Source organism: Idiotropiscis lumnitzeri, chromosome 11 (genome assembly GCF_059441095.1).
Source record: "Idiotropiscis lumnitzeri isolate Australia: NSW breed Sydney's pygmy pipehorse chromosome 11, RoL_Ilum_1.0, whole genome shotgun sequence".
Taxonomy (NCBI): domain Eukaryota; kingdom Metazoa; phylum Chordata; class Actinopteri; order Syngnathiformes; family Syngnathidae; genus Idiotropiscis; species Idiotropiscis lumnitzeri.
In genome coordinates this window covers 17,932,593-17,951,226 of record NC_142401.1, presented here as the reverse complement: position 1 = coordinate 17,951,226, position 18,634 = coordinate 17,932,593, and the positions used below count along the sequence as shown (strand labels likewise).

At 40.8% G+C, this 18,634-nt stretch overlaps 1 protein-coding gene across 2 annotated transcripts in view; it reads left to right on the top strand.

Annotated features, from left to right (window-relative positions):
* Positions 1-1,994: 1,994 nt before the first annotated feature.
* Positions 1,995-18,634, top strand: part of slc12a5a (solute carrier family 12 member 5a) — a 170,600-nt gene continuing 153,960 nt past the window's right edge. For both annotated transcript variants that reach the window (XM_088308008.1, XM_088308007.1), the window contains exon 1: positions 1,995-2,400. In XM_088308008.1, the coding sequence (XP_088164134.1) occupies positions 2,196-2,400 (205 nt within the window). In that variant the 5' untranslated portion in view covers positions 1,995-2,195. The remainder of the gene's footprint in view (positions 2,401-18,634) is intronic.

Sequence of the window (18,634 nt, the reverse complement as noted above, 5' to 3'; positions counted from 1 at the left end):
GTCTTCCGCAGCATGCGGTCGCATGACTGGACAGTAAGAAGCTAATTTTGTTGTGCTAACATCATCTGTTTTAGTGGCTAAAAGCTAATTGCTGCCCCGAGCAGTGCCGTTAGTTTGACCACCACCGCCGCACCTATTGTTACCCAAAGGGTTGGTTGAGTGAAACATCTGGGCCTGGCTGCTGGCTGCCTCCTGACACTTAATAAAACTTTATCTTAGCTAAATGTCCGAAATATAACCAGTCAGGGTTTGTGTGTGGGTTTTTGCTCTTGTCCATTAAGAGAAGTGATCGGCAAGGTATTTTGGATGAGCTCATGTTTGATGTCAATAAATCCAAAATACTTTGCGTAATGCTTTTATACTTTCGCGTTTTGAAGTGGGCAAGAGTAGTAATGTGCATTTAAATTTCAGTGGCTCGCACGGAAAAAAATGACAAGCCTAGTTCCAAAAGAGTGCGTGCCAATTTGTTGTGAATCTCATCACGCACACACAAAAAGCATTAAATCACTACAGCCAATCGCAGGGCACACACAGATGAGCAGCCGTCCTTGCTCACACTCATACCAAGGGGCAATTTAAAGTGTTCAATCAACCTGCCATGCATGTTTTTGCAATGTGGGAGGAAACCAGAGTACCTGGAGGAAACTCACGCAGGCACGGGGAGAACATGCAAACACCACACAGGAAGGCCGGAGCCGGAAGTGATCCCACGACCGCTGCACCGTGAGGCCATCGTGCTGCTTGACTGTTGGAGTAATATCTAAATTATGAGACTTGACGACGCCATGAGACATTTTTGACGTCACAGGGATTACGTGAGCGGTCAAATATGTTATTTATGGCGCTTAATCCGGTTAAACCTTTTTTCAGGAAATAAGATGCCAATAATGTTTGCACTTTTATTTTAAAATGTGCTCATTTAACAGTATATGCTACATCATAAAGAATACACTTGCAGGACCGCAGGCTATGTTTAGGCTGAGGGACAAAATTAAGTTTATATATACTGTATCGGAGTCGGAGGAGTACCTTACCTCAAAATGAACATCCTCGTTATGAAATCTTCTGCGCCATCTAGTGGATTTGTAAAAGCAAAACACTTGATTTATCAAATAATGTGAACAAACGCGCTGAGAATTGTGCAGGACATTAAAAATCCTAAGAAAAATAAACAAGAAAACAAGCAAAAAAAACCCAAACAAAACTAAACAAAAATGCTAAGACAAAACGATACAATTAATTAAAATATATAATATAAAGTATAATTCAGATTCAAATTTAAGATACAATACAATACAATACAACACAATACAACACAGTACAGAAGTGTGATGTAACAACACTATACCATAGCGCAGCATAGCATAAAATAATGTACAATGCAGTAAAGCAAAATCTAAAATAAAATACAATGAAAAAAGACAAAACAATATACGATACAATGCTGTACAATGCAAACACATATGCCTGCGAGCCTGTAATGCAAACAATCTGCTGTAACGTTAACATTCCACCATACTCCAGTGACGTCAAGTACGACTGACAGTGTAGATAAATGGCGCCTCCTGGTGTAGTTTATGTTCAATACGAATTAGGTTACATGGAGTTTCGTTGAAATGTATTTGGAAACATGAAAACTAAAAAGAAAAGATTACAAATAAAACAGACAAGCTAATACATCAGCCATTGAAAAAACCGAAGTCAATTCAATATTGTTATGGTTACTGCATTATTTCCCATGGTAAAATGTCCCTAATAAAGTGTCTCGCCACCTTTGGCTTCACGCGCTACTCGACTGATGAGGTCGCATAGCAACGCAGACTTCGGCGACGTTGAGCGGTACTACAAGTCAAAACGTGTTCAAAATGTTCCCGCAACCATTATAGCATAATCACATCATATAGCGTGATCTCGCGCGTTTTCAATAACATCGTCAATAAAGAGCATCATAACGTGTATTGCTGGTGTTTTAATTTGAGGCGGCATTAGGACCCGGATGCCTCTCCAGCCAGCCAGCGGACACCGGTTGATGTCTGGGTCCCCTGTGCATCTTCTCACCTGACGAGGACCGAACCTTCTCCCGGCTGTCACTCACACACCGAGCGGTCTGAGCACAGCCGAGCGAGGAGCGCTTTGTTTGGTGTAAAACAAACAAAAAACCTGCGCTGCACGACCCCCGCGTCGCCTTCTCAGCCATGAGCCAGAGGTTCACCGTCTCCAAGAGCGACGACGTTGGGCTCCCCGCGGACATCCAGGGGGAAGTGAACCTGATCTTCCAGGGCGAAGGCGACAAGCGTCCGAGCGTAGACGAGGCAGAGGACGATGCTGCCGGGGCTGAAGCAGCCGATTCAGCGGTGGCGGGGACGGAGGCGTGGACGTCCACTGTGGTGACGATGAAAGGTAGGACAGGCTACATGCTAGCACAGATGTGTGACTTGAATGTGGAATGGGCCACAAAAAGGTTCGTTACTGCTGCTTGATGTGCATTAATTGCCATGTTTTGCTTTTAGTTACATGATGTGCAAACACGTGTTGGTTGAAAGAGAAAATCCAGTTTATGTAGTTAATAACAACAACTATTTTTATTATTATTATTATTATTATTATTATTATAAAATAATAATAATGATATGTATTACTATTACTATTATTATTATTGTGGTGGTGTCTTGAGTTACGGGTCTATTTTATTCCGTGACCATGCATGTAATTCAACGCATTTCACTCTTCTTTCCCCATCAAAATGAATGCAAAATGGGAATATTCTGTATCGGCCCTTCTTATGCTCCTTCTGCTGTCAGCACCGGGGAATAATGCAGACATACAGACACAAACAAAGAGGAGTTTTACAACTACAGTGATTCATTTAGCTGCGATATGATTTGGTGTTTTTTGCAGAGGATAAATATTATATGACTGTAGCGGCGGGCCATGCATTTGACACCTAGGCCTTCTGTGAAGTCCTACTTCATCCGACTTGAATGAATATCCCTCATATTACCATCATTTATGATACCACGGCGAGAGAAATAATATACAGACACACTTACGCACTACAGGGTGTTGCACAACCTAGGTTCTCTTGAAAGGTCCGTCTTGAAAATGGCCCCGCAAGTGTATCTGCAATGAAATCCACACTTTTTCCTCCTTCGGCCATTGTGGTTTAAAATAAGCAAGAATATATGTTAAATTGGTCGCCAGTTATGACTTTTGGGTGTGTTGATTCCGCTTAGCGCTGCCCCCCTAATAGTGAGTATCCTATCACAAGACGCGTTCATTACCTTCAACGTAAGGCCTGCGAGAAGGCTCGCTGTAATTAACTCGTGATCTGATTGGCTATCGCAACTGTGTATCAACTGTAAAACCCTTCACTCACACAAAACAGACGCCTGCACGATTGTATCTGAAGGCCTCGGTCAAACTGTGCATGCTACTGGTATTATGAAATATGCCTGGCAACACAAGCTAGCTGAAATTTTGATTGGATAAAAACTCTCACCTAAAAATAAAACACTAGGATATAACATGATGTTAACAATATGATCATAATTTTTGGCTTATGTTAGGCCAGCAGAGAAGGCCTTGACCGCTCACCACTGTATGACTGTGAGTATTGTTTTATGTTGGTTCACAATTTGCGTTTAAATATTTGTTGCTTAAAGGGATCATCCAGCTGGGATGGCCCATTTTTCAACAAGCTCAATTAATGCATTTCTTTTATTTTATCAAGAAAATGATATTAGCTTGTATTTTCAATTTTTATCAATTTTTTGGGAGAAATCTAACTCCCAACTTTAAAAATGCCTCCTGATAATAGCAATATTCTCACCCCCCCCCTCTCTGCTCCCTCCATGTCTTGGTGGGAGTCACGAAGGGGATTGATCACAATTTGTTCATTCGAAGTCATTGTAAATACATTGCTAATTATGTCAAAATAACGGGACAAACCGGCCCAAAAATGTATGTGGACATCTCTACTTGGGCCCACATCAATCTCTGAAAACAATTCGCCTTTCTATGGCTGACTTACAAGAGAATGAGGAAATGAGCAGCTTACATGCAGGTTTTGACATGTTTTGTCGGTTTTCTTTAATAAGTCACCAAGATACACGAGCAGTGTGTTCTGAGAGGCTTTTTGGAAGGTTAATTGTTTGTAGATCATTTTCTATTAGATTTTAATCCATAAGCGTTAGCTTGACTTACTTTTTTTCACCTAGACCACTCAGGACCGACACTACTCGTCTGAAAATGACACGTCCTCTGCGGCCGCAATTGACCTCCTTGCTCGAGTTTTGATCCTTTGAAATTTTTCAGTCTGGCCTTGTATCCATCCATCTATTTTCTGCACTGCGTATCCTCACTCGGGTCGTGTGCGGACGTGCTGGATGTTTTCAAAATCCAACTTTGAAATTTCACCAAGGCACGACGACCTGGGTTGTTGTGAAGGTCAATTAAAGCAGTGCCACACTGTGACGCAGAACGTTTAAAAAAAACAAACAAAAAAATAAGCAAAAATAAATAAAAAATACCACGATGCCAACGGCTTCATGAATTGGCCGTAAGCAGTGGCGGGTGCGAATGTACTCGATGGCACGGAACAGCATGTGTGAATGGTAAAAAGCTGATTTTGTCCTGCTAACCTTGGGTGAGTGGAGTTTTGAGTTTGCTGCCATGTCTACTGTTGGCTCATATTTAAAAAAGATTTTAAGTTGGGTCATTTGTATGTTACGGTGCCTCTGTTATTATTGTTGTTATAATGCTTATGTTATTATAAGTTATGTTATTATAATACAATAATGCTCATTCAAAATGCCTTTCTAACCTGTATTGTGCCTTTTGTTAGATGCTAATTTAACCATGTCTGTTTGAAGATAGGGCTTGGTTTAAAAAAAAAAACAACACTTAATCGATTTGAATAAATTTTCCTTTTCATAGCCAGATATCGATTCATAAAACCATAATTCGATCCTTTTGAAACGTCTTTTCCCCATAAATTTGTTTTATATCTCGCATCATGCGAGATCTGGTCACTATGTGAGAATCGCATATCAAAACAAAATGGCGGCAGCATTTGAGATCCGCGGAAACAAGCTTGAAGGCAGGCAGATGTCTGCGAGTTTTTTTGTTTTCAAAAACACAAAGAAGGCAAACTTTTTGAGACCGTCACAGGATTGTGAATCTCATGAATTTTACACTATGTTTTGCCACTTGAGTTACAAAGCCTGCCCTGTGATTGTAATTCATCTCAATTATTATTTATTGCATTGATCAGGCCATGTTCAGTAAAACATACATGATGAATGGGTTAAATTCTTCATGTTAATGTTCATAATTTTTAATACTGCACCAAATTAGAACAAAAAGTTTCTACTTTTTGCAGCATTGCTTCTTCTGAGTATGTCTTCCATATGAAAGTCAAATTGGTACGGTGTGAACGCCTTTACTGAATGGAAAATCATGAATCCTAATTCATATTGAATCTTGCTCTTTTGAGTCGAAACAAATCATTTTTGTATATCTAAATCATTACTCCGTCCTACTAAAAGATGCAGTGTTTGCTTGCTTGCATTAAATGTGCACGGCATAGAGCCAACTATTCGTCTGTCCTCTTTAATACGGCTCTTGTATTGGCTTTCTTGTCATGGTAGGCTATGGCACTTCCTACTAATGGAACATGTCAGTAGCCTATAGTATGGTGTGATGTACATCTTATTGATCACGACGAGGCATTATTCGGCTTGGCCGTAAACAAAGGCATATTCCTTCTCTGAATCTTTGCTCTGTCAGCCGTAATATGTTAAGAGTTGAAAGGGTCCCCTATGCAAATTCCCATCAATGTTGGCTGAGATTAGCATACAAAACGAGCAGGCATTGCCATGCAGTCAAGAGCAAGCGGGCGTCTCTCAGCAAATGAATCAATGCATTTCAGAAGGAGGCTTTTATTCAATGACATTCAAGATTAGACGGACGGATTTCCATTAACACAGCTTTATTTTTTTTCCCTCCTTCATTTCTCTGTGCGCTAAGTATTGAGTGGACTTGCATTTTGTGTCTATTACGTCCACAGCTATCGAATATATTTCCTACTGAAAAATAATCAGTGCAGATGTTTTTTCGTCTGTATGTGCCCTGTGATAGGCTGGCAACCAGTTCAGGGTGTACTCCGCCTACTGCCCGAAGAGGCTCCAGCGCCCCCGCGACCCTTGTGAGGAGAAGCGGTGCAAATAATGGATGTATTGCCAAAATTTGAATGGCCATTATCGCTTTGCATTTAGACTAAATGCCAGCGTTACAGTTCATTCATTCTTTTTTGTTTTATTATTATAATTTTGCTGACCATCTCATCATTCACTGTTTAACGGATCCACACAAATGATGTATTAAAACATGCGCCTCGGCCTGACGCAGTTCAAAACAGTTTATTCCCGTAATTCTGTCACGTGCTACCAAAGCGTTGCAATTCCCCTAAAGTAGCAAAAAAGTCCCATTAAAAATGAATGGAGAGCCTTGTCAAAAGCAGCTACGAGACCTTCCTTTTTTCGCGCTGCTTTGGCATTCAGCAACTGACATGTGATTTTCATCTCATTCTCTTTATCTTCCTGTCAATATTTTTTTTCTGAGAATGTACACTTGCTGGCGGGCACGGTGGTCGACTGGTTAGCACGATGGCCTCACCGTTCAGAAGTGCAGTGTTCGATTCCCTCTCCGGCCTTCCAGTGTGGGGATTGCATGTTCTCCCCGATCCTGCGTGGGCTTTCTGCAGTTTCCTTCTACATTCCAAAAACATGCATGGCAAGTTAATTGAACACTCTTAATCGTCTCTAGGTGTGAGTGTGAGCATGGATTTTTGTGTGGCTGGCAACCAGTTCAGGGTGTATCTCGCCTACTGTCCGAAGACAGCAGGGATAGGCTCCAGCAGGCCCGCGCCCTTTGTGAAGAGAAGCTGATCAGATAATGGATGGATGGATGTACACTTCCCCTACTGTGTATGTTCAAAGAGGGTGAGTGAAATGGGAAATAAAATTGACTTTCCATTAGTGTATAGTGAGGGGAGAAAAAACATTGTCTGGGTTCTCAAAATATTCTTTCAAAAAATGTAAGATTGTCTTGTCACTGTGGCCGCAGTATGTCCTCAATTCATATAATTTTTGAGTTTTTCGAAGACATAAAAGTTCTCTCTCACAAAACACACTTTTGTGTCACAATAATCTTATTTTGTACCTTTTTTGGACTTTGAGCGAGGAAACTACATGCAATTGCTCTTTTGACCATAATCTTAATTAATCCCCCCTTTTACTTCAGAGCTGCCCAATGGTATTGATGGTCCGTATTTTGTTTCGGAAATCACATCATGTTAGTTGGGTCACATTGCAAATACTTGGTAGATACAGTAATTGTGATCTATGCTTGACAGCATTCTTTTGCTGGTGGTACCAGTAAAATAGTGCTCACTCATGGCCAGTGGAAACTAGCAGACAAGTCCGCCGTTAGCTGAAAGTAAACAACTTGAAGCTAACCGTGATCGCCGCTAGCCTTAACTAGTTCATACCAGCAAGTCCGCCTTGCCACGAAGCCTTCACAAATGTGGTATTCAGACTTGCAAGAGTCAGCTGTCCCATTAAAAAATTTTGCTGTAATTTTCTCGTTTTCTCTTATATCATCCATTCTGCTCAAGGATGCCTATCGATTCAGTTAGTGAGGTTAAGTAGAGAGGCTGCATTGTAGTCTTAACTCATTCACTACCAGCCGAGTAAAAAAATGGATCTTTGATGTCTTTAGCCGTCAATGGCAGTAAATGAGTTTATTATGTCCATAAATTGGAAGTCAACTCCACAAAATTCTTGGAACTATTATGTGCTTCGACGAGTGGGCCTGCGTGAAACATTCTTGTAAAGAAGAATTTGGGGTTGACTTCCCCTTCAAAGCAATCCCGAAAGCTACAAGATGTAACTTCATGCTCTGCAGTGCTGCTGAATTAAAAGCATAGTCCTTTATCCTTCCTCAGTATCTCCTTTTTTTTCATCTCCCATAATGCCAATGCATCCATCACGGCTCTGGACACAACCACGTAGCTCTTTATGTCTTTAGGACCAAATCTCCCCATCTCAGTTTGTCTTGAGACTCGTGGAAGGGCTTTATTTGAAGGGCTTTCCTTATTTTTTCTTTTTTTTCTTTGCTTTCCTTTGACTCGACGACAGCGCTGCATCTCATTGTCAACCTTGCGGGTTGCTGTGGCGCCACAGCGCCTCTCCCATCGCGGCAATCTCACACATGTCTAACTAAAGACAGTAAAACAGAGTAGACACGTGCCGCGATTGAACAGAATGTGCGCATTTCTCCCGCCTTCTGACCTATAGAATGCGATGCATTTAAAATATTATCCTGAGCGATTATCCTGAGGTGTTGGGTGTGTTACAAGTGACTGAATCCTCTCAGTGAGCTCAGGAAACACCATTTAATAGCTATGATTGCAAATCAAACACCAAGATTGCACATCTGTTTTGTGATTGTTATGTGAAATATACTAGGGTGACCATATTTTGATTTCCAAAAACTCGGTTTGGCCTCGAGCTGCTGAAATGATACTCAAAGATGCCATACATTGTAATTCCAATATATTGAAAGTCGGGCTGCACAATATTGGAAAAAAATGCAATATGGGTGTTGCATATTGCAATATCGATATTGCGATATTAAGCATGTACCTAAAGAAATGGCCCCTTTATTATCTATGACAAAAATATATTTTTCACACGGTAAAAAAATATGAATGTATCTATTAAGTTTTTTATTGTTAATTATGCCACTTAAATACTGTTTTCTTATTGAATGGCAATGTGCATTTAAGGTTGCATCTGATAGGACAAAGTTCGATTAAAATTTTATGTCTTACTGCGTTGGCGGCGTGTTACTGTCATGTACAGCATTATTGTTGCTGTGGTTAGCTTGACTTCTTCTGGGCAGTGTGCATGTTAATGAGCGGGTAATTGATGCAGAAAAAAAATGCAGAGTTAGCCGACTTAGAAAAATACCCGACAATCGGGGCTTTGTTGACTTCACAAAGGGGAAAATGCTGAAATTACTCCTGATCGTCAGAATGTGTGTACTTTGCTTCAATCGCAATTGGTGCGCGAGATGTCTTCAGAGTGCCAATGACATTCCGACATTTTCGTGCACGATTCTTCTTCCCTGATTTTGTTTACATTGATTCGCGCTGAGATGTGAGCAAGCAAGTCTCGTCTGGCCGCCAAGTGCATTTCCTCCGTCTGCCCTCATCCACATTCTCCCTCCCTCCCTCTCTAATGCCTTTGACCTTGAAGTGGCATCAAATATATCTTTGCCGGCCGGGCCTACTGGACGGCGCCACTGACGCGCCAAAAATGGGCCAAGTGTCTTGCTCTTCATATAATTAGGGGCACTCTGCACCTGAAACGTCTCAAAACATTAGTGTGTATGTGTTTTATAGTGTTTGTTTTATTGCTGGGAGGATGGTCAAGAGAGGGCAACAGATCAATGATTTTTTTTTTATTATTATTATTTTTTAAATCTTTCATTCTCAATACCCAAAGTAGATGGGCCCAAATGTTCAGTCGCTGGAGACTTTATTGCAGGTGTCATAATTCCAAATTATGGCTGTCAAGTTAATATAGGCCAACAACAAAAAAAGTTCTTCTGATTGGAATAGGATTCAAAATGTTTGAACAATTTTTCCTTGATTTATGAGCAAAAATAAACAGACTACTATACTTGCAATACATGAGATTTGGCCTGTTGGAACTGCAATGTAATGAGTGCTGACGCTGATTAAACAGCAGGTGGTGTAACTGGCTTCCTCTCATGTATTAAAATTTGATATCAAGTTGATAGTGAATGCTTTAAAATATCCTTGTTTAATCAAATACATGGTGCAAATGGACAAGAGACTTTTGAAAACTGGGAAAATAAATGCGATGAATCAATTTTAATCGCAAGTGCGTTTTTTAAAAAAAGACGACAGGAGGCGCTGGTGTTCCTCACTCCGACCTAAGGCTGCTGCAGGCAACTGCTGTCAGAATCATGTAGTGAAAAAAAACCTAGTGAGAGAGCGAGAAAGAGAGGGAGAGATCAGAAGACCAGTAAATTACACAACCGTCTGCATTGTGTGTGTGATGGAAGGTGCGTGCTAAGCATATGGCTGAGCGAACAGTGTGTGTGCGTGCGTGTGTGAAAGAGACAGCGAGAGGAATAATGGGAAAGGGTAGCAGTAGAAGAGGGGGAGTAAATCCAGAAATCCTCGTGTGTGTGTTATGTAACAGTGCTCGCTGGGGGTTTATGGGGGAGGTGTGTATGCATGTTGTACGTAGTTCATGCATGTTTGTGTATGTGCTTGATGGCGCAGGAAAAAAATGAACGGAACAAAATCAGGACAAAATCCTCCTCTTGAGGAGGGGGGCCGCAAGGCAAGACCTCAGAGACACTAACATGGGACGAAAGCGGGGAGACGGGAGGTAGAACACGTCCTCCATCTTGCAAGCCCCTCACCATCATTCACAGGTCAACGCGTCCACTTACTCGGGGACGCCGAGGCGTTCTGCACCGATCGGCCGGTCCTAAACCTTCAAACGCACACCGTGAAGTCCAGGAAGGAACGGGAGCGTTTATAATCAAAGCCTGTTTAAACCCCTCTTGCTTGAACACTATCAGAAGCACTCACTTTCATCTGGACCCTAATTTTGCTGTGGGACAAAAAACATTCCATGAAATTGCATTATTTTGTTCCAAATAACCTATTCTCTTCATTTTGGGACTTCAATGCTCCCTGTGTTTGTGGATATCAAATTGCCATGTCACATGACAACAGGTTAATTGCATCTTCTGCCATTTAGCCGAAGAGTATTTCATTGTTCTGCCTGCTGGCACAGATAGATGAACATTATTTGCAGTGAATAAATCTTTTTCGGACCAATTAAGTGAAATTGGGTTAGTCCTTGTGGCACACCTGATGATCTTTGATGGAAAGTTGTTGGGAATCACCGCATTAAAGACGTTGTGATGTCTAGTACAAGTTCATTACTTTGGCCTTTTGACCACCGGCCGTTTAGGGAGCCTCGCGAGTCACGACAGATGTTCCGAGCTTCTATTGAGCCATGACAGGCTATTTATCTCCCGCCTTTGTGTGCCGCTCAGCTGTCTCCCCTTTTCCCTCTCAGGTCTGCGTGACCTTTCCCTTTATCTCTCACCGACCAAAAGTGGAGGCACCGCTGTTGACAATGAGCGCTTGAAGGAGGCCCTCCAACTGGCCTCTTTTCTGTCCCGCAGTCATTTATTCGTCGGACGAGTAAACTGCAGACGTGACAGCTCTGGCTAGCGGCGCTCACCATTGAACTTTGTCATTCCTAAAGTATGAGGCTGTTTGAGCTGCGTCTCCTCTCGAGGGCGGCGGGATGCTAGTTGACAGGCTCACTTTGTTCATCCTGGTCGGAGAGACTTAATTTAGCAGGAGATGAAGGACGTTTGGCGTGAAAAATAATAATAATGACTTTATTCACGAGTAGTACATTCAACACCCAAAAAATATTTGCAATTATGTTCCGTCACTAGTCTAAACATGGAATTCTGATTAATATTGCGTTTGTGGTATATGAGTTAAGCAGCAAAATCCAACCATTTTTAGTCATCTCAGAGGGCGGCCATTTTGTCACTTTCGGCAACTGAAAATGACAATCAGAATTGCTCAGGGCTCGGCTCACCTGTTTTCTGAGGCTGAGCCCAAGACCAAAAGTCAAATACACAAATACAAAATGAGGACACTTGCAGGGAGCTGCTGTCGGCCACAACTCACACTCACACCCAAAACTAACCGGCCAACCCCAACTCCAGCGCATGATGTTACTCACTAAGCCATGACTTTTAAAGTCACTCTTCATTCACACGGATAGTACAGCACGTACCATACTTACTCTTTATAAAAATGATTTATTTATTCACATTCTCTTTTACAATTTTCAATACGGTTCAGTGTTATTTATATTTATGAAATACATAAGTAATTGACGACCACCCAAAAAGGTTTAAATTGCTTACAGATGCCACCAGGTGGTGACAAAGTGCTTTGGACAAGGTTATTCCCTGACGAAATTCATTACTATTTCTCCTCAATTGCACACAGTTCCTTGGAGCCAACAAAATGTATTATTGTTTTATTCTTATTATCATTTTATATTAGACATGGTGACCTGAGTCTTTGTTAGAGTTGCAGTTGTTTTGTTTTGAAGTGCTTTATAAAGTTGAGTGCTGCACAAAAACAACAAATAAAGTTTTTAAGCAAATAACAGACAGTAGCTTCCACGCCAAAATCTGAGAATAAGTGAATGCCAAACAGAATCTAAGCTGGTTTATTATATTATATTACATTTTTTGCATTTTCTTTTATTATGTTTTTTGTACAATACCGTTTATTTTTTAATTAAAATGACAATCAAAAACATTTTTTCTTCTTTAGGGAGCATTTCAATTCCAAAATTGATTTGGGAAATCGATTGGATAAATGAGTAGATTGAGTTACGAGCTTTTTCGTGAGACAAATGTAAAAATAATTAACAGGTGGTCCCAACCTATTAATCGTTGGGCCAATTTAATCCGCTGATTTTTTTCTGATTTGTACACTTTTTTTACATAGTGACATATTACAATCAAAACAAAGATAATGACTTTCAAAGATAAAATCAGAACAAAAAAAAAACAATCAAAAAAATGAATCGGCCATTGATTGCAGATTTTTCTCTCCATTATATAGTTAAATACTAAAGGACAAAATCTTGTAAAACAGAAACAATTTCCATCTAATTAATCTACCAAAAATACAAGTTATTTTATGACTTATACTGTATATTTCTTTGCTATTCCTTTGCCGATTTATCAATTCTTTCACTTTTATTCTGCCAAAAATCCTAACTAGCATCAGCCTAAAAAGACAATCCACATGGACGGTAATGCGCAGATTTTACATACTGACTTACAATGAGATACCGACATGTTGATTTCGAGCCGCCTTCTCCTACCCCTCTTGCCAGCCCAAATGTCAGCGTTTGGATTGATGGCATGCACGCATGCCATTGCACCCCGTGTTTGCCTCCCCTGCATGAACTCTTCCTTTTGCTTGATACAAGTTAAATCCCCCCCCAACCCCCACCTCACATCACCCCTCCCCTCTATTTTCTCTGTATTTTACCCAGTCTCTCATCTAGCGTTCGTTGCCGTCTCACTTACCCACCCCCTCACTCCTTTCAACCTCGCTCCCCTTGGTTTTGGTGCATTGCAGTGGCTCCATCGCCACGTTGGAAGACACAACAGTCTCGCCGAACGAGGTCTCCCCTTCTCCCTCGGTATCACTTTCTCTCTCACAAGCTTGCAGGCAATCGCGCTCTCGGACGCTTATTTTAGACCCCGATTTTTCTCGGTTCGCTCTCTTACTAAGTCTCTCTCATTCCCTCTCGAGGCTTATCGGTAGCCAGAGACAAAGCCGTGAGAATGAGCCCAACTGTCGCCGTGACCATTTCCATTTCAAATAAAGCTGCGCCCGATTCGGAAAGGTTTTAAAAGGCACGGAGTGCTCTCTTGCCCCTCGCTCCACGCTGCTGCCTGCTTCTTTTTTGTTTTTTTTACTTATCAAGCCGGGCAACTGTCCTAGATTTCTTCATAGACGTCCGTCGTACCTCAATAGACTCCGTCGATCCCGCGAGTCGGCATTGATTAAACATTGTTTGATGAAGGGGTCCTGTATTCTCAGCTGGACTGCATGCGGATTTCAGGATCACACGGTGATCCTATTGGGCCTCTTGTCCTAATTTGCCCGTGATCAAAAAGCAATGGGGTGTCGTAAGACAAAGGAGGTCGCCAACACCTGCTGATGCTGCAGCATGGTGCCACACTTCTTTGCATAGAACACGGCTCCTCAATTAAAAAGGGTCTGTGTGTTTTAACAGAATGCGGACTGAACCCCACCATGCAAAGTAATATGTAGCAAACACTTTCCTAACTTCTACTAACAATGCACACGGTAATGTCACGTTTTAAATCGGAATACAGTCGAAAAGTGCCTTGATCGAAGTCCGACCAGGAGTCACCTGGCCTGAAAAGAAAAATTCCACTCTCAACATACACTTCCATGTTTCAGACTGTATTTACTCGTTTAAGAGCAATTTATGTCCGTAATGGTCAATGTTCCAGCGCTTATGCAATTGAAGCTGTCAGCTATACATTCCATCGCATAATAATTTGCGTGCCTCCGCAGAGTTCTCGCCTCAGTCCCGTCTGCCCTTTTAATCTTTACATTCCCGACTTTGTCAGGGATGATGAAGTCGCGGATTTATCGCCGTCTCTCTCTAAGTGCCTTTTGTGTTTGAGCCAAAGTTTAATATGTACATGAGAAGCCACCAGAAGTACAGTGTATCAAATTTGCACTAATGTCATGTCTGCAGCGTAGTCAGGTTTAAGTATGGAGTGGGGCAAACGGACCTCGATTCTTCCATGATCTTTACTTTTAGTTATGTTACAGCTGTAGGGGCAACACTACAGCCTAGTTTATGCAGAGATAAGTCAGAAGTTCTGAATTTGGTTATACTGCTGCCAATCACAGCATATTCACACTACAGCCACATTGCACACAGTACGTGGACTTGCATTAGTTTTCTGTCTCTGACTCTTTCTTGATTGTATTCTTAATTAAACGCCAACATAAATCTGAACTAACGTTTGACCTTCTAACCGTTTGCTGAACTTTAAAGTTAACGTAGCTCACCTGTCTTTGTGAGTATATAGTACTGGGTGAAGTATGTTGGAGTTGCAACCCTTGCATGTTGTTATTGTCCACTTTGCATCACAGCATGGAATCAAATATCTATTAAGTCTTGTCTAATTTCAGTTTTCAGACAACTGTCCTGGATTGTTGCTTTCAACACAGATTGTATATCAAGTGCCGAATTTAACATCTCTTTCCCAACATTATGGAATTCCCATACAGTCCGACTGTTGTGACCTTGATGTACCTCAATAGGTGGAATACTGTTGTAAAAAAATGCCTTTGTTGGGAAAGCTTGATATAAACAATGTCTCAGGCGTCATCATGGCATAAGGGCTTGTGGTTGAGGTCCAGCAATTACTGATTGATTTAAAAAAAGCCAGAGCTTGTAAGTAAAATAGCATCTTTGGTTGCCATGGCAACCTTTACTCCATACTTTTCCTGGCCTGTATTGTTCAAGGACACCTTGCACATTTAATTGAATATGAAGTGTGATGTAATGAGATAATTCGGAGGTCTGACTTTTTTTTTTTTTTTTTAAATAAATAAAGCTTCTGTTCGTGTCCTTTGTTCCTTGGTTACCATTGTCCGTTTGTATTTAGCATAGTGTCTTAAACATGCGTTACATATTAGGGGGAGTTCAACAATCTGCAGTTAGTCCTTACTATTATCATACCCATTAAATGATAGAAATGATAATGACATAATGCACAACATAATGCCGGCCGGCTATAGCTGCACATGAACCCCGACACACCCCAGCTCTACCAACCTTAACACCCCAAACCCTCCCAGTCCCCCTTCGCAAAATGGGGCAAGCCCAGTGTGAAGAGGCCCTCATTTCAATTGTGGCTATTTAAAACCAACACAATTGTGGAAAGCTAAATCCGAGCCTACCGATTTAGAATTCCATGCATGCGTTACGTAACGCTTTGTCTTTCATGCTTGAACTCCTCTCCAGGCACGGGCTTACTTTATTAACGACAGGGATTGCATGATTGGGTGGTGGTTGATGATATGTGTGCGTGTGTACGCACGCGTCAGTGAACACAACTACGTCATATTTGTGTGTCTTTGCGTGCCTACAATTGGCCGTGTGTATGTGTTGAGATTAGCATGGATTCCTGTGCACTTAACATGGCGCTCGACCACAAAAGGTCTTTCCGGATGATTTTAAAAGGACCTGTCAAGAGTTTGCACGAATTAGCCACATTGGCGCGATGGCATATGACACGTTATGTTCACGGACTGAACTTCCGCTCTCGCAAACACGTCTTGTTTGGCACTTGACAGAGTGACAAAATACTGCAGAGTTGTTGGCGCTGTTCTGCACTGTGTTTTTATCCTTTTCTGTCTGTAATGATTGAGGCTGCAATCAGCATCCTAATCCAGCTATTTTATTTATTATGTCATTTGCAATAAATATTCAGATTCTAAAGAAGCTGATTTAACTTCATTTAGATCTTTCCATTCTTCCATTCTTCACGGGTATCGTCTCGCACTCCATGTACGGTTGTTCGTTTGCAACATTTTCGGCATTCCGAGCATCTGGTCGTACATGCATGGTTCGACATACTCCATGCAAACAACCGCATCTTCCTCCAACTTTTCAAACATCCCCTCAGACATTTTGATTTCTGACTGGCGTTGTACACTTTACATGTTGAGCTCTGCTATAGTTGATGAGCCAATGACATCACACTTCGTGTTTGTTGCTGACTAGGATCTCACGTTGGGAAAATGGTTACTGCATTTTCACAACCATGGGGCACACCTTATAAAAGGGATCAATCTCTGTTGCAGTTGTTATTTCTGTACTTAACACCGGAGTAGGACTAGATAAGTGTTTTTATCTACTCTCTTTGAACATGTAAACCAAGTTGAACTACGATATCTATTGATAATTTTCTTTCTCTTTCTTTCAATTTTTGTTTTTACCTTGTAATATGTTTACATGTTCAATACATCAATCAATAAAAAAAAAAAACAACACAGTATTATTGGGTGCAGACAGGTCAAAACATACCTTAGCTTAGCGTGCATGCACACTAAAACACAAACTATCGTGCATGCCAGAGATGTTTTTAAAAAGGCAACAGCAGAAAAACTGAAGTATCTAACAATGTACTCACATTATTTTTTTGATCAGTCCTCATCCAGTCCTTTATTCATCTTTCTACCACATGTACATTCCTAATCTGTTGTCAACTGATGGTTGTCTCAAACCTTCACCAACAGAGGATGCTAACACAGCGGAGCGCTCATGAAATTCATAGAACAGATTTTTGGAACTCGGTCCACACACCCGCCCATTTTGGACAAAATTTGGGACTTTTAGGTGTGCCCTATGGTTCTGAAAAATGGTACTTTGTTGAATATATGACAAAAAAATTCTCCATGCTTTATTGTGTATTTTTTCATGTTTAATTACTTTACTTTGATTTTATTTGGCATTTGCGTGTATCGGGTCAAAAAAAACCTCACATGACCTCAGTTCGTGTGGGGGATTTATTTGGTTCATTCAGCACATAACTGTTACGAAATGCGCTATACAAATAAAGTTGTATTGTATTGGATTGTACATTTTCCTCATAACACAAACCAAGCCTCAGTTTGTGCGGATGACAATGGAGGTCACTGGTTCGATCTGACTTTAATCTTGATTTTTCAAATCAAATTTATTTGGGTAATGCATAAACATTGTACGCATTGTGTAATGTTTATTACTTATTCCATGTTTCCTTTACACAGCTACTGCTCAAATGACAATACTGCTACTTATGGTTGTTTAGTAACTGTTAAACCTATAATCATTTCATTCTATGTATACATATACCTGACAGCTTGATGACAACAAAGAGCAAATGAAGCAAGATTGATTAAAAGCATGTTCAAACTAATTGGCTGGAAAGCCTCAATGATTCATAAAGATTAATTTTGCCAAATTGGGACATTCTTTTGTAATACTTAAAAGCATTTCAAGATTTTATCCGATATACTTTCGACAGTACAGCAGAATGTTAGTACATATTTTTGATCACTTGATGGCGCCATAGAGCAAATGAAGCACCGTGAAGCTTTGAAACGTGTGCAAACCAATTGGCTGAAAAGCTTCATTGCTTCATGAAGTTTCATTTGATATTACAAGGCAACACTAGACATTACATATGACGAGATGTTTCACCTGGTTTGGACAGTGCTGCATGTCTCTGTGCGTCAACGTTCCCTTCATTTTGACACTTTGACAACTGGCTGATTCGCCAAACGTTTCATCATGGACATACTTTAATTAGTCGGAAGAATATTGACACAAAACAATAAAAATCACATGCTGAAGTCAATTTCCTGATGGCCCCCATGGCTAAATGAGAAAAATGTTTTTTTTTTTTTTTTTTTAATCAACTCAATGCTCACATCATTTCATTAGACTTTCCCCATTCCCCAGATTGGGGAAGAGTTTGAACATTCCACGGGTATAGATAATTCAGCCATTAACTTTTCACACAAACACTTCAATGCAATCAAATTCCTTCAAGGACACTTGGCTTTTCTTATCATCTTATTTACATGTGACATTTTGGAGAATAGCCATAGTGCTTGTCAAGTAGCTGACAAATGAAGCTCATTAGACTGAATGGCATCAGCTGCGCACTCACAGTCCAGAAAAAGTCACATCTAGCTCATCACTCAATCTTCCAAATCATGTTAAATACCGTGTTGATAGACCCGATTGGGGATTGGTCTAGTCCATGTGACCACATGAAGGCCTGCGAATTACAACTATTGGCCAATCTGTTTTAAACAGTACCAAGTGGAAACCAAGTAAGGTAAATTTTGTTTTAATCAAATGCCATC